Here is a 16,269-nt window from a genome sequence, read left to right on the forward strand (position 1 = left end):
TTTCTCCCCCTGACCATGTGGGATCAGGTAACAGTCCACAGGTTCTCTCACTGCCCTGCTTGTTTGTCCTTTTCAAGCACAGGAGAGTCCAACGTCCCTAAATCCTCCCCACCCCATACACTGAGCCTGTTTGGGCACTGCAGGTTGAGGGGCTCACCCAAAGGGCCACCTGTGGGATACAGGAGCAGTGCTGGGGACAGCAATGTGGGAGAGCTGGGAATGGGACTGACACATCCCTGCCTTAATCACTGTCCCCCTGACTGTGCTGCTTCAGCTGGGTCACACCACCTAGGGAGCTTTGGAGGATGACCTGGCACCTGCAGCAGGATAAGGCTCTGGTAGGGTTTGGAGTTTGGGAATGTTACAAAGGTTTGCTGATAGAACAGTTCGTGCAGGGCAGGTAGGTGGGACAATCCTTTGGCTGAGGAATGGGACCGAACACATCAATTTTCAGTCACTGAGACCTCAATAATTAGAGGTGAACTGTCTTAAGTGGGTGCTGAGTGTTGCTGGCAAGACAGCCCTGAGCCCTGCTGCTCTCTCATATATCAATTTTTAAGAGAAAAGTCATAACACAAAATAAGCAGGACTAGAAATGAACCAGATGAGTCTGATCTGACATGACAAGTCCTAAAGCTACTTCAGGCTATGTTTGGAAGCTTTGGGAAGCTTCATTTGAGCATGGCACAGCTACACTACAGGCATCTATAGGGAGTTCACAGAACTTAACATATACATGTGGGTACTGATGTAAAGGTTTTGGAGGCTCTCCTTTGGGGTAGAATTGCCTTACAGCCTCATTTCTCCTGGCTGGTGCAGCAGCTTCAGCTCCTGCTGAGAAACCTGCCCAGGTTTGCCCATGGGCAGGTGCCGAAGGGCTGAGGGCTCCTGCCCACACTTTGCACACTGGGGAGGATGGTCAGGTCTGACAATGCCTGTTTTTAACCTGCAGGTTTGAAGAGGACTTTGTTAAGGATGGGGAGCCAGCCTTGGATAATCCCAGCAATAAGAAAGGTTGGCAGGGGACACCTAGACTCTGTCCTGACACCAGTGAGCGCTGGTCCTGCGCACCCCAGTGCTGCAGCAGCTGCCGGGGCTGTGTCAGCTGAGAAGCTCTGCTTCCCTGGGCAAATGCCTCTGAGCTGGGGCTCAGCCCTCCCTGGGCTGGGCAGGGGGCTCAGGGGATGGGATTTGAGCTGGGTGCTAGAGCTTTGAACCTTCCTAGAGCTTTGGACCTTCCCAGGGACAGCACTTGCTTCTGTAACCTGGGACGACACCATCCGGAGGCTCAGCCCTGTCTCCTTTCCCAAACACTGGTTTGAGAGGCAATCCTATTCCAGAGCACAGCATCTCTGATCCCTGGGGCACATGCTGGCTTCTTTACTAGCATTAGTCCATCCTGACTCCTGTTGCTCAGGAGATGGACTGGCAGAACCAAGCTTTCCCTTGTGACACCCTGTTTGAACATCAGCCTTTCTGCTGCCTGTCCACTGCAGATCCTCACTCACTTCGGTGCTTCCTTTGCTGTGTCCTTGCAGGGGGAAGAAATGCAAGGAAATTTCAGCACAGGTCCTTTCCTGCCGATGGCAGAGGTGAGTAAGCCACAGGATTCTTTTGTGCCACCCCACTAAATGCCAGCACCTCTGATACTCCTCATGCAGAGAGTTCTCTCCAGGCACTCACAGATTTGGAGTGGCTTTTGGGGACAGACCACATGGCTGCTCTCATATCTGTGTGCAGGGGAGAACAAGACTTCCAAGAACAGCACAAAGAAGACTATATCCAAGGAATGAGATTTAAAGCTATAATTGGAATTTGGAATAAAAAAAAAACAAACAAAACAAAACCACAGAATAAACACCCTAAATTCTCAATTTGTATTTATGACTTTAAAAAACAGATGTGCAGTATGCACACAGCTTCAGAGGCTTCCCACTCCAGAGGTACTTTCCAGGGACCCAAGGATGTTGACATCTCCAGGGGTCTGGAGGACTGGAAGCAGCAGGCTGGTCGTGCCTGCTTTTGCCTGGCATTTCCAACCCGTTTTGCAGGTGGAGGACACCACGGGGTGAACGTGAGCGACCCTGGCCCCAAGGCAGTGCCCGCGGTGAGCAGCCGCGCCAAGGGGAAGGACAGACTGACGGGCAGAGCCAGGAGGTGAGGAGCTGGCAGCAGGGCCGTGCTGGGCTCACTCCTTGCCTAACTGGGAAGAGGGACAGACAAAACCAGATCCTTTCTGTGGCGTCTGGCAGGAATTCCCTTGGTGGGGTTTGTGGGACTTGTGGGGTGTGTCGTCGCTGTCCTGACCTGCTGCACCAGCTCTCTGAGAACAGCCCGGGGGGTTGGGTTACTCTGGGTCCAGATTTGGGTACCACTGGCACACCCCAGCAAGCTTTTGGACACATCTGGTCTGGCTTCCAGGCACGGCTGAAACGGAGGAGCCGCCTCCAAAGATACTCCCCAAATGAACCAATAGGAATGGGGATTGACACTGTGGTACAAGTGGCTTTAATTCTTCTGAAACAACTGCTCTTAAAGATACCAACCCTGGTGAGGAGGGCGGGGGCTGCTCCTGCCAGCTGTGGGCAGCCCACAGCAACGCAGTCATTTGCACAGAAGGAATTTCAGAATATCAGCAAACCCATGTTTTGCAGGGAGAAATATGTGCAGATGTTATATATGTGCATATTATATATACCATGTTTGTTTGTGACCTGTAAGTCAGCAGGCACACACACAAGCAGGGAAGGGTTCCTCAGCCCTTCCCTGCCCAGTAGCACTGCATGGGCAGGTTCAGATTTATATTTATATTCACCCAGCAAATTCAGACAAGCCAAGGAAAGCAGTTCCTCACGCAGCCTTTCACAAAGCCGTGGCCCTCCTTGGCACAGGATGTTGTAGCTGCTGCAAATTTATTATGGGGTCAAAATGCACTCACACAAATCCTTGGGAGAGACTCTCTGCTAAGCTCAGCATGACTCAACAGAGATACCATCTCAGGCTCAGGAAATCCCAGAGCCACATGTTCCTGGAAGCTGGGGAGGGAACAGGGGGTAGGTCAGCGCATTTTTCCTCTTTCCAAACCTTACCCTAAGCACCTGCCAGTGATGCTGGGAATGTAAAAGCAATTTTATCCTTCAGCATCTCCCTCTGTGACCTGGGACACTTGGGCACTGTCAGGCAAACAGGACCAGACTGTGGCAAGCACCAGCACAAGCAAACTGTATCTTCTTAGTCTAACTCAACTGTCTGTTCCAGCAATTGGAGTTTATGTTTTCATTACAATTAGAATTATAACAACCACTTCATTAAGATTTAGTGGCCTCAGATGAGTTTCTCTGGATGGGCCTGGACAAGGGGCTCAGACAAGGAATGCATGGCCCTGGTAGGAATCCCTACCAGGTGTCAGGCAGGGACAGTGGCTTTGCCATATGAGAACTTGAGGGCCTAAATTCTGATTTAATGTTTTTCTTGACAGGTGGGATGCAAAAGAAGGCGAGGACATGTCTTTTCTGAAGGATGACCTTGATGGCCAGGTGAGCTCAGGAGTTCCAGGCTGGCTGCTTAGTTTTCCCAACACATGCACTACCAGGAAAGTTGGATTATCTGAGCCACTGTGAGCTGGGACCTCTGTTTTGGGGTCAGTGTATCCCTCATTAGCACTCTCCACATGGCATGGTGTGACAGCAGCTTCAGTGCTTGCGCTGACCCTCTGTCAGCACAACCACCCAACTATTCTGGCCCCTGAACACTTCACCTACATCCCTTCACACTTTTTAATGGCCTTTGCAAATTTTCCCTCAGGTTTTGAGAACCCTCAGAGGCAAGAAGTACCATCTACTGGTATTTTAAAAAGCTGAACTAAATGTCTCCTTTGTTTCTCAGAGGAGCCTTGGTGCGGACAAGCGGAAGAGCAGAGGAGAGGAGGGGGTGGAAGAGAACTGCACAGCTGAGCAGGAGGAGAAGGGGAAGCAGCCAAGCCTCCAGGATCACGGGGCCTCCTCGTCCCAGCGGCTCCGAAGGGAAGGGGGGAAGGTCCATCCTGCCCACAACGGGCAGAAGGAGGAGCGGAGAGGGGTGAAGGGCTGCAGCACGGAGGTGTCTGTGACCAGCACAGGGGACTCAGAGCCAGGGCCCAAGCCAAGCAAGGAAAGTGTTGGGGAAGATGCCAATGGGAAGCCTGGCACTGCTGACACCTCCCAGGAGAAGGAGAGCACTGGCAGCACTGCTCCTGCGAGCAGCCTCCCAAGCACTGTGCCAGCCACCAGCGAGGAGACTTTGTCCCTGCCCATGGGAGCGAATGTAGATGGAGCTGGATCAGAGAAAAACCCAGTTTCACAACAGGAGTCCTCCCAGGACTCCTCAAACTGCCATGGAGAACAGCTGGACACAGCAGCAGGAGACAGACTGGATGCAGATCAAGGACAGCTGGTGAGCAGAGGAGGGGAGGAAATGACCCAAAGCACTGCCCTGGAGGGGCAGGCACTTGCACTGAAAGGAGAAGATACTGAAGGCGCTGAACACCAGGAGCCTCTGCCCCCAGGGAAAGCCAGCTCTGACAAGACTGTTGTGCCTGAGCAGGACACAGCAAAGTCCCAGTCCAGAGAAGGGGACCAGCCTGAGGACTGCAAGGACAAGGACACTGGGGATGCCCTCAACTAGCACAGGTTACACCGGCTTGCCTGAGACAGAAGGTGAGTTCCTGACCCCCTCCCCATGGAGTCTCTGCTGTCCCATTACTGCTCTCAGCCATAGTACAGGGCCACAACTCCACTCGCTGTGGTATGATGGCATCAGGGCAGAAAACTGTCCAGAAATGTTCATTAGCAGGGCTAGGGATCCCTCAGGGAGTTAAACCTGTGAATCCCAAAGGCCTGTCCTGGAGTGGATGGGGAAGGAGTGGAAAGTCAGGAAAATTCTGACTGAAAACTGGGCTGCTGACACACATTAGTTAGGGCACAAACTGAGACTATTCCTGAGAAGGGAAAACCTCAGAAAGGATGAGAGGGATAACCTCAGCAGGATTACTTGTCTCTGGGGGGATCACAAATTGAGGTCATCATGGTACCTGCCCCAAACCCTTTGAAAGCCCCACCCCGTGGGCAGAGGTTTGGGGAAGGTTGGCTCCGTGGGGAGTTGTTTTCCCAGTACAAGGTCTCTGAGTGATGGATGGTAACACTGGTGCAGGGCAGTGCATAAACACACAGGGTGAGATGGGTCACGAACCAAACAGAGGAGGGAGAACAGAGCTGGTTATGGAGAAGTGCTCCAGGTTTTACACAAAGAAGTTTCTTCCAGAAGGGCAAACGGAAAGCAAGAAAAGCCAGGAGAAGGAATAAAGGATGGCAGGAACAAAGGTGAGGTAGGAATTAGGAGCAAAGGGCAAGGGGAGAGTGTAGGGGCTTTTTCTGCAAGGTGTGTTTTTTCTGGGCAGTGCCCCCCAGATCAGGATGTCACACAAAGCAGAGGTGAGCATTTCCAGAACACGGGCCAGGTTCCCTCACCCCTGAGTTGCTCTCAGGATACCCCTGGCTCTTTCCTTTACAGAGGCAGCAGCTCTGTTCCATGAGTAGGCACTTGAGGCAATTGGCTGCTCAGGGCCAGGCAGGCAGACCCCCCCTCAAGTACCTTTCCCAGATTCCATGAGCTTTCCTGCAGACCTCAACCCAGCAGTGCGTCCCCCGGTGCTGCTCAGCATTCATCCCAGAGTACAAATGAGCTTAGGGATGAAGTGGCTAAGCTGCTAACAAAGACTTTCCCTATAATCCCATCCACACAAAAGGCAGGGAGAAGCACAAGAGTCACAGCAATTTCAAAAAGACAAAGCACCAAGAACCAGCAGGAGCTGGTTCTGTGCTCAAACGAAAATTCCTTCCAGTGAGGGAAATTAATTCCAACAGCATTTAGGAAAATGTTTTGAAACACCTGGATGCACATACTGGGAGATTACTGTCCAGCCATGCCTCTCCAACCTACCAAAACTCCCCCAAAATTAGAGGATAAAGGGATGAATGGCAACCTTGCTCACTCAGGATAACTTTAATTAGACACCAGCTAAGAGGAAACACTAAATTACAGCAGTCCATTTTCATCTCAGCGCTGGGAGATTCCTGTGGTTTGGTAATAGGGCCCTGAGTCCACTTCAGCGTGGCTCTCCACTCCATCAGTCCTCCCTGGACTAATTACAGCAAGCTTAATTACAAACACAGCCATGTGGCCTGGAGAAGAGGAGGTGTTTGCACTTCAGCACTCAGGTACCTGCTGGGCTGAGCTGGGGCTGGGCACTGGTATCGATATCCAGGGCTTGGGAAGCTTCAGGGCTTGGGAAACACCCGAGTGTTGGGATGCCAGGGGGAACTGAAGGGTTAACTGGTGTCCATTCCATCCTGCCTTCCTGTCTCTCTCCTTCCTGCTGCCAGGCTCATTTCCCCTTGCCTGACCATGCCCCCACTCCTTTTAGTGCTTAGAGCAATCAGTAATTCCCAGCAAAGCCCATCTAGTTCCAACCCCCTGCCATGGACAGGGACACCTTCCCCCAAGGAGCAGCAGGGTCTGTGTCCCCCATCTCAGCAGTGGCTTAGCAGGACTGGTTCATAATTCCCTGCCAGGAGGTAGCAGGTGACTTCCCAGTGGGATTTGCTTCTATTTCTCTGAAAAATACGGATGTGACAAATGCCATGTATGTCCCAGGAACGTGTCTGTTCCACATCTCAGATCTCACAAAACCCAAACCGGAGCCCTCGTTAAAACTTTTCAGACAGAAAATGTTGTGTTTTCAAATGCTGGTGATCCAGTTTTGGTACAGTGCAGTTTTTGGAAAATCGGTGTTGAAAGAGATGGTGTGATACTGCAAAATACACCCTGTCATCCCCGAGGGATGTAAAAATATCATGCCATTGCAAAGTTTATCTTGAGGAATTTCCATCCAGTAGAAAATCCTGGACTGGGTCACTTCACCTGCTACCCAGGGCCATGCCCTCTCTTCATGACCTCACAGGTCCCAAAGCAGGGCAGCATCTGTAACAGCTGGAAACGTGTCTCAGTGATAAGGATGGGCTGTCCCTGCCCTGCTCCGGGGCTCCGCGGGGCCGTGTCCCACTCCCACGGAATGCAGATCTCACATCCCTTCCTGCACAGCAGCAGCTCCATGCAGCCACCACATGGGGTTCACAGCTCCCCCTCCCAGTGCCTATTTTTGGCACTAACAATCTCCAGCACCTCCAAACCAGTGGGAGATGCTGTGCAGGGAGCGTGGTGGGGCTTTCATCCGTCGCTTCAAATAACAAGGAATAAATATTTACCCGAAGTGCAGGACTGGAATCCCTGGAGAATGTCCAACAAGTCCCAGAGAAGTAAACGATACACAAAAACCACAGAAGCTTTTCCCTGAATTCTCTTGAGAAAATTAATCTTAACATCTTTAGAGCAAATGCAGCTGGGGGTGGATTTGCAGAGCAGCTCCAGGGATGTGACCTTGGCGCTCTGGCTGACGTAAACAGGAGTGGGACCGGCAGGGCCTGTGTGCTGGGGACGGAGGGGTCGGCACAGGTCGGCTCTGATGCAAAGCAGCGCCCAGGGTTGGTGCAGGAAGCAGCACAAGCACAGACCAGCACATCCCAGCACAGCCGGGGAGCTGCGGAAGCACAACCGGCTTCCTCGAGGTTCAGGAGACAGGAAATCCCATCTGCTGGCACGTCCTGGGAGCTGGCCTGGGATTGGCAGGGTCAAGGGCTTGCCTGGGATAGCACCGGCCTCCCTGGTCCTTCCTGCAGCCCACAGCACCCTCTGGAGCCCACTGTCATGCCGTGGGCATTTCACATTCCCAGAGCACCTTTGAGTGCCACCTCAGCAGAGAGCTTAGTCCTCCTGGAGAGCCAGGGAGTGGGATTGTCTCTGTACCTCTGGAGTGATGGAAACCTCTCCCGTGGTGTGATGTGGGAAAATACTGTTAACACAGGAAAACACAGGGATTCTGTGAGAAATGGTGCAGGAGACTCGGGACACACAGGGAAGGACTCCAGAGCTGGTGAGGGAATGTTGTTTAGTCTAGGAGAAGGAAGGCAGAAAGCAGTGGAGTCATGATCTCTGTAAATACAGGGGTAGCGAACACCAGCAAAGGGGGAGAAACATCCAAGCCAGAACACAGTGCTGGGGCAGAGACCAATGTATTGGAGAAACACAGGAATAAATACGGGAAAATCAGGAAAAGATGGCCACCTGTCAGGGACAGATGACTTGGAAGCACACCATGGCTGGAGCAGGGACCTCCTTAGGGCCACTTACTGAAGCTTAACAACCTAAACACAACTCGGGGCCAAATGAGCTGCTGCCATTCCAGCACTGGGAACAGAGCTGCTCTTGGATCCTGCAGTTGTTTCTGCTATCCCAGAGCTCCAGGAGGGAGCAGGTGCCCACACCTCAGCCACCTGTGTTCACCCTCCTAATGTAAACCCAAACGAAGAGGCGTTCAAGATAATGTCCAGCTCCCACAGGGATCTGCACAGACTGCCTTTACAGGTTTAAGCTCACCAAGGATTGCAGTGATAATTTTGCTACCAGCAAATCTAGACAAAGAAACCAGTTCTCATTAAAATAGGAATTAATTCAGGGATGTCCAATGGCCTGTGCTAGAGGATGTCTCATGACCTTGAGGGCAGGTTTAGATGGGATATTGGGAAGAAATCCTTCCCTGTGAGGGGAGTGAGGCCCTGGCACAGGTTGCCCAGAGCAGCTGTGGCTGCCCCATCCCTGGAAATGTTCAAGGCCGGCTTGGAGCACTTCTGGTCTATTGGAAGCTGTCCCTGCTCATGTGGAGCTGGACACCCTCAGCAGCAGGACAGGCTGCACAGACAGGACCAGGAATAATGTCTCCAGCAGCAATCTCCTCTGAGCTGTACATGGCATTGGCTGTGTCAGTACCTTGGGTCTGGCTGCAGAGCAGTTCCTTATTAAATATCCGTGGCTGTGTCCTTAGATGATTCCTTGAGAGGTTTCTTTTTTATGCAAGCCAAGCTTCCTACGGCCTCTCCTGCCTTCGTGGGGTTTCATCTGTTTTTCTTTTTATATCCCCTCCCTGACCTTTCTCGGGAGCTTTGGGTGCTGAAATCTGCATCAGCAAAAGGCAGAGCTGTGGATTTAAACATGGAGGCAGGAAAATGCCAGCTCAGCAATTCTGAGCAGCACCCAAGCATCTGGCAACCAGAGAAGAATAAAAAGTCTGCCTTTCCCAATTAAAATCAGTGTGTCTGGGGCTGGAGGCAGCTCCAGGACAGCAGGCTCCAGACACGGGATAGTTTTTCACTAGGGAAAGCTGATTCACCCTCTGCCCTTGGGGCACACAAGGGCTGCACCCCCAGGCCAGGTTCACACGGAAACTAGCCCCTCCTTTTGCTCCAGCATACACAGAAGCATGTCAGGATTGTTGTTCCCGAGATGTAAGGAAAGGATAAAGGAGTCCTACCTGTCCCAGAGGAGGACTGGGAGTGTTCCATCCAGACTGGTGCAGTCAGCTCATCCCCTGGGCTGCGGAGCCTCCACTGCTCCCGTCGGATTTGGCAGCAGGTATCTGGGTTATGCCCCAGCGGTGCCTCCCAGGCAGCCCCAGCCGTGCAGGAAGGGCAGGTTGGAACTCAGCAGACATTTTAATTTACACCTCAGCAGTTCCCTGGAGACTGATAATCCCACTGCTGTCTCTGCTCTCCTTTCGCAGGATAACGTGCTGGAGGCGGTGGAGGAGAAGAGAAGAGGAGCACAAGCTTGTCCTCACTCTTTTACCTTCTATGAAATCAGCTTTCAGCACCTGCCCTGTGCCCAGCACCACCCCACTCACAGTTCTGGCATCCCCCTTCCCTCTCCATCTGCCAGAGGACAGGGAAGGGTGCCCACACTCCCACCCTACAGCAAAACCACCATCACTTATCTCTTTATTTGTTTGGCCTATATTGCAGCTGCGTGGCAAGCCAAGGAAATGTCTACTGGATGCACTTTATTTAATTTAATGACTAATTCTGTGTAGAGTTAAGGTTTGGGTTTCTGGGCACAGTTTTCTGCCCTGGAGGCTGGAGGGACCTGCCTGTGTCAGGGCTGTGCCAGAGCCTGGAGCAGCGGGAAGGGGTGGCGTGTGAGGGTGTAGTTCATAGGTGGGTGCAGAAATAGCTCTCAGAGCTCTGGTACTAGAGGTTTGCACGTGGTTGAAGTGTTGGCAGAGGTGTACAGTAGTGGCAGGGCTGTGGATGGATGAATGGATGGATAGAGCACAGCCGTGGGGCACACAACTCCATGTGCCAAGCACAGATGCCCCCCAGCATCTCCTCCCTGAAGAGCCTCCAGCTCTCCCCTGCCAGAGGCTGAGGAGCACATTAGGACACTGCTGTGTGCCAAGGAAGGGGCTCTTGGGTTGAGCAGGGGTGGGCACAGCTCAGCCAACTGTGCCCGCTTCCCAAGGGCACTGGTAACTGGGCACCCCTGCAGCAGGGCAATCTCCTCCTCCACCACACTGCCCAGAGCAGTGCCAGCAGGACCCAGGCCAGACTGGACCTGGAGGCCCAAGACTTCCTATCAGCTTTCACCTGCCTGGTTGTGCCTTCTGTAGCCTTGTGCTTGAATTAAGAGGGCAGGAGTCCTCTGGAAGCTGCCCCACAGACCTTCTGAGCTGGCCTTAAAGACACCTTTCAAATGCAGGATCTGGAGAAGCATTTACAAGCACAAACGTGCAGCAATTCCAGCTGCTTGGATTTCCAGTCACAGCAAGCTGGGACCTAGCTGGAATACAGCTACCAGTTAAGGAGAAGGCACAGGGGATAACACAGCAGGATTTCTGACATGGGAACGACACAGCAGAGAGGGCATCGCCTTGGAGGTGCTGCTGTAAAACCTGACGCCAGAGTAAAGTCCCTGGGCCAGGTGTGTGGAGACTACCTGGAATGCCCTGCAGGACCTGCTCTGGCCAGGCTGCCAGACTGCCCTGGAGACCAGGCTGGCACATGTGGACTGAAATACTCAATGCTGCTTTAATATACTAATATTTGCACACATAAACATTTGGTTTATGACTTAGACCCACAGCACCTACCGTGAAGCACAAGCCTGGGAATTTCTTCCACATGCCAAATTCAGGAGAGTTTACTGGCTTCACACCAGGTATTGTCAAGAAACAGAGCGTGCAGCTTTTGTGTTTTATCAGTAGAAACATCTTCACCCCACCAAAGCCCAGATGGGTTTATTTGGATTTACCCAACAGATAAATAAAAGATTGTAAAATTGCTCCAGGTCCTGGAGCTCCTCCATCACTGTTAAATGCTCATTTTCCTTATCTGACTGCCTCAAAAGCCTGCTTACAATTGTTTAGTTTGTTAATTTATTATTATTTTGTACATCAGGTCTCTGACCTCACTCTTGGTCCAGTCAGCCTGAGTCATTACCAGCATTTCCCAGGAGCCACTTTGCCTCCTGGTCCATGGAACACACAGTCTCAGCTCAGGAGCTGCTGCACTCCAGAGCAGTCAGACACAGCCAGGCAGGGATCTCCCATTGCCCTGGTCCAGCGCTGTGCTGGAGAGATAGGAAACCTTATTGCCCTAGACTGTTCTGAAAGGAAAACTATCACTGTTCCTCCATTCCCTCCTTTTCCTCCTGCAAAGCCAAGTGACTTTGCAGCTACTGATGCCCAGGAAGGACTGAGTCTGGATCCAGGCTCCAGGGATAGGGCTGGGCAGGTCGTGCCTGTTCCAAGTGTAATTTTTTCCTGCTCATTAACACTTTGCTCGATGCACTTTGGTTGGTGCCTGGGTTGTGATTTTTCAGACAACTGTGGCTTAGCTGCTGCTTCTTTTATGGTGAGAGAAAAGACTGAGAAGTTGACAAATCTGATGTAGAGGGATTATTTATATGAAATAAAAGTTGGAATGAGGAAAAACCTCCTGTTTCTTACTGTTTCTCACATGTAAAGTTTCCACATGTAGAGTTTTAGGAATTGAACCTGTGATCTCTTCTTTTTAGAGAAACAGCTCCAGTTCAGAGTGCTGATCCTTTTGGGAAGTGCTGAACTCCTGGGCTAGCTAAGCTCCCTCACCCAAAAGCTTCCTGCAGCGATGCCAGGAAGACAAGGGTCACTTTTTCATCGAGGCATCAAAGCCACCACCTCATCACCACTGCACTTTCCTCACAAGCAAACGTGTTGGCAGCTCAGGGATTTGGTGGAAGTTATTCCAGCTCTTCCAGACCCCAGGGAAGCAGCAGCACTCCCAGGCAGAATGCTTTTTCCTTCAAAGGAGCAGCTTGCCACTAGACACTCTTCTTCTTGGTAAAATGTACCATCAATTGCAACACAGCAGCTCGGTAGCTAAAACTATCAAAACTGATCCCAGACCAGGGAGTCAGCTCTTGTATAAAGAGACCAATTTAAAACACCTCGAGCCAAGGACAGAAATACATCTGGACAAAGTTGGAGATACTTGTTCCCAAAGCAATTACTAAGGGAGGCAACAATATAAAACCCTGACAGCAGTTCCAGCTCTCCATTCCCACCTCAGCAAGTCCAATACCTGCAGCAACAGCACACCCAGGTCACTAAGCAAAGCCCTACAGAGTCTCTAGAAGTACAAATAACAGAACAATTCACTGATGTCCCCACCAGTCCCCCTCCAATATACTGGTTGCAGATGGCAGAGGGGGCTGGCACTTAGTCAGCGGGTTTGTATTTTAAGTGCATAATACAACAGTTAGTGCTTCCTAAGTCAGCGAGGGGCCCAGAGCAGCAGCAGGATACAGCACTGCTGGGAAGTTCAGGACACTGCCTGCTGCCTTCCCTGGAAAGGTTGTGCAGCAACAGCTCGACCAGCTCACGGGCTCAGCAGCCACTGGCAGGCGATTCTGGGAATTCCGCGACCGCTTCCTGCTCCCACCATCCCAGGGCAGTGACAGCAGCTGACCAGACACAGGGCTTTCCCAAAACTGCCTTCCAACACCCGTGGAACAACCAGAAATCAACTTCACCTCCTTAGCTTCACACTCCAGCTTGGCTATGTTTCTTACCCCATTCCCTTCTCCACACGCTCCGGCAGCTCCAGGACTCAAAGCCAGCCATCGGCAACTCCCCCCAGAGCTGCCACTGAGACCAGCTTGGAGTTCCCTGAGGGAAGTGCCCGAGGCCCAGAAGCAGCCCCTGATTTTGCCATCATGGCTACACCACATGACTGCTTATCAGCTCCGCTCATGGACTGAGCCAAACCTCCCTGTCAGAAACACGGCCCAGGAATGTGGGATTGAGCTGACGTGCATCGCATCAGCTGAGCCCACGAGAGAATGTGCGTGGGGAAAAGGGAGCTCTTAGAGATGGAAACTGGAGCCAGCTGCTGGAGCACATCACACGCTCCACTAACTCTTCTTCCAGCTTTTCCCCTTCCTTCTGGTCCCTCTGCACGTGAGTTACACCAAATGCTCTCCTTGAACAAACAGGGCTCACTGGGACAAGCCCAGTGTGCACAGGCAGAGGGCAAGTATTCAATGTCCCTCACACCTAAGGAGCTCCTTCACCCAAACTGACTTTCAGCCATCTCCCTTCCACACCAACACACACGCTGGGAATTTGGCACCATTCTCTTGGCAGGTAACATGCAGGACAGCAGTTGTGTGAAGGGAATAATCCTCTCCAGCAATGCTAAGGAAACAACATCCTGGATCATGGGGTTGCAGCCATTTCCATCTAGGAAGCCACACACCACCCTGTGCCTTGTCTTGCCTGATACAATCACACCAAGTGAACTGAATGTTTTTATTTTTTTGAGGAGCAATGAAGGGAAAGGCTGAACTGGAGCTGAAGTAACACAACAGACCACACAACCAATGGCCTTTTAAACCTCAGCTTTACCCCAGACTGGTGACTGCACCATTTAAGGGCACTAAAACAATTCTGTTGGGATGCAGATGACACTCTCAGTACAACATAATGCAAAAATTCCCAGTCCAAGCTGTTCTCTGTTGCAGCCAACCTACTTCCCAAGAAATCCCTAATACCCTGAACTTTAAATTAGCTTACACCTAGAAACCAGTCTAGACGAGCCCTTTTTGTCACTAGAAGTATTTGCAAAGTGTACTTAGTCACCAATTTCTTTGACAGTCTGTCACGATGACAGTCACAAGCGCAGCAACGGGCTCGTCACGGGCTGGCAGCAGCATCCCGACGGGAACACGTCTGCCTCCAGAGGGCTACAATGCCTGGCTAGGGAAAGGATGGGGAACAGATTGTAGCTGAAGAATCTGGGCCCTGGAGATTTGGAAAACCAAATCACCTGAGCTGCCTGGCCCTTAGGCTGGCAGCCCGTGATCCTCCTGCATCTCCCCCAGGCCACCTCCCCTCCCTGGCTCAGTACAACCGGAGTAAGGCCACGGGATGCTCCAAAGCCAGTTGTAACAGGTACAGAAATAGCAGCATTTCAGTGAGATCTGTTTGTCAGCAGAGGAGAAGATGCAAAAACACAGTCTGGGAACTCATCAAGCCTGCACTTTCCTCCAGGAATGCAGACAGCCACAACCATCCTCGTACTGGCTCATCAACTATTTTTAGCAGCAGTAAGGGAGGCAGCCATCAGGAAAGGGCCTGTTCCCTTTGATCCACAGATCCGAGCACTGTCCCAGAGATCCTCTGCCCCCAAACCCACAAACCAGGTAAAGAGCTGTAGGTTGTTCCTGCTCCCAAGTACGAGGCATCTCTCGGCAGTTCCACGGCAGGTTGGAAGAGGGCCACGCAGCCCATTTCATTCCACTCACTTCCTCTCCCTCCCGCGCCACGCAGATGGCTCGATGAGTCTTCTGAGAGCAATTGGAGTTAAAGTGAAGGATGTCAGGGGGCCCTGGAAACCAGCACATGTTGGATGCACCACTCAGAGCCACTACAGAGCGCCCAAGCTGCAGGCCAGGAGCAGAGAAATCCCAGGATCTGTGTCATCCCACCCAGCTTTATTTATCTCCAGAGGTTTTACGAGATAAACATGAGCTCCTTCTCAGAGATACTTCCAACTGGTTCTGTGTTTAGCACCCGAGCCAAGGAACAGCCTAAACTGAACTGGCACCACAACGAGCCTGGTTTGTTTCTCTGTCACTCATTCCTCCCTCGAGGAGCTGCAGAAACCTTTCCCTGCAACCAGAGGTGTATCCCAAGGACAGCAAATGGCACTGCTGTCACCAGGACCCAGAGCTACCGTGGGCACGTGCAGCCCCACGGACAGGGATGAACCCACTGCCGGCAGAGCCAGCAGGGAACCAAAGCTGCTCACAGAACAGACACCGTGGGGTGTCCAGGAGCTGGTGCTGCCCTGGGACAGCTCAGCCTTCTGCTGCTGTGCATATTCGGGCTCCAGCCCCTCTCCAGCTCCTCCACCTGCCCCGCAGGAGGGTGGCACTGATTTTGGCTGAAGTGACTAAGTGGGATCGTTTTGTCCTCCCCACCAGCCTTCCGTTCTAACAACACACAGCCTTCCCCGCTCCAGACAACTGCCAAGGAGGGTGAAAAGAAGATCCCAAAGCACTCTCTCCCTGCAAGCTCCTGCTTCTACCTTCCAAGAACGCTGTAAAGACAATGCCCAGCTGACACAGCCCTAACACAGCACCACGGCCCCAAACACCCTGATTTCAGTACAAAACAGCTCTTTTCAAACACCAAATGCCATATTTTATGGTACCTTCGTGATCTGCACAACTGAAATATGTACACTGCGTGACAGCACATCTTATCCCTCAGCAGAGGGGATCTGAACTGCTGGGATTGTTTCACAGGGATGCAGCACAGCCTGGCAGCCTCACTGATTCAGCCAAATCCATCCACCTGGAAAGAAGCAGCCTGGAACAACACAGCTCTTATGGTTTCCTAGTTGATATCCCACATCCCAGAGTCATTAAAGGCCAGTTTTGTGCTCAAGGAATGGAACATTTCTGAAGACTACAGGGCAGGCAAACACTGGGAGGAGAGGCCGCCAGGGCACATCAGGAACCGCCGGGCCAAGACCTGCCCTGGCTCCGGGTGCCCCCAGGGCACAGGGATGATCCATAAGCACTGCCACCCCTCACAGGCAGGAGGGCAGGAGCACGGGGGTACAACCACGACACAGCTCACAGCCCACCACCACAGCTCCACCTGCTCTGCCAGCACAGATCCAAGCTTTCCACCACCACCGCTTCCTTTCCACGAGCAGCAGGATTTAAGCACATATGGAGGTTTCTCCAGCCTTGCCTATGGAGACCAACGACAAATGAATCAACATCATATACCACAGT

The 16,269-nt window shown here is 52.1% G+C and overlaps 1 protein-coding gene across 3 annotated transcripts in view; it reads left to right on the forward strand.

Moving 5' to 3' along the window:
• Positions 1 to 11,914, forward strand: part of CCDC9B (coiled-coil domain containing 9B) — a 29,449-nt gene extending 17,535 nt beyond the window's left edge. For 2 of the 3 annotated variants that reach the window (XM_051777002.1, XM_051777003.1), the window contains 6 exons: positions 953 to 1,014; positions 1,539 to 1,592; positions 2,052 to 2,157; positions 3,479 to 3,536; positions 3,886 to 4,694; positions 9,710 to 11,914. In XM_051777002.1, the coding sequence (XP_051632962.1) occupies positions 953 to 1,014; positions 1,539 to 1,592; positions 2,052 to 2,157; positions 3,479 to 3,536; positions 3,886 to 4,662 (1,057 nt within the window). In that variant the 3' untranslated portion in view covers positions 4,663 to 4,694; positions 9,710 to 11,914. The remainder of the gene's footprint in view (positions 1 to 952; positions 1,015 to 1,538; positions 1,593 to 2,051; positions 2,158 to 3,478; positions 3,537 to 3,885; positions 4,695 to 9,709) is intronic. The other variant, XM_051777004.1, reaches the window with a different exon arrangement.
• The last annotated feature ends 4,355 nt before the right edge of the window (positions 11,915 to 16,269 follow it).

Source organism: Manacus candei, unplaced genomic scaffold (genome assembly GCF_025592945.1).
Source record: "Manacus candei isolate 608988 ecotype Guabito, Panama unplaced genomic scaffold, ASM2559294v1 h1tg000009l, whole genome shotgun sequence".
In the NCBI taxonomy this organism is placed as follows: Eukaryota; Metazoa; Chordata; class Aves; order Passeriformes; family Pipridae; genus Manacus; species Manacus candei.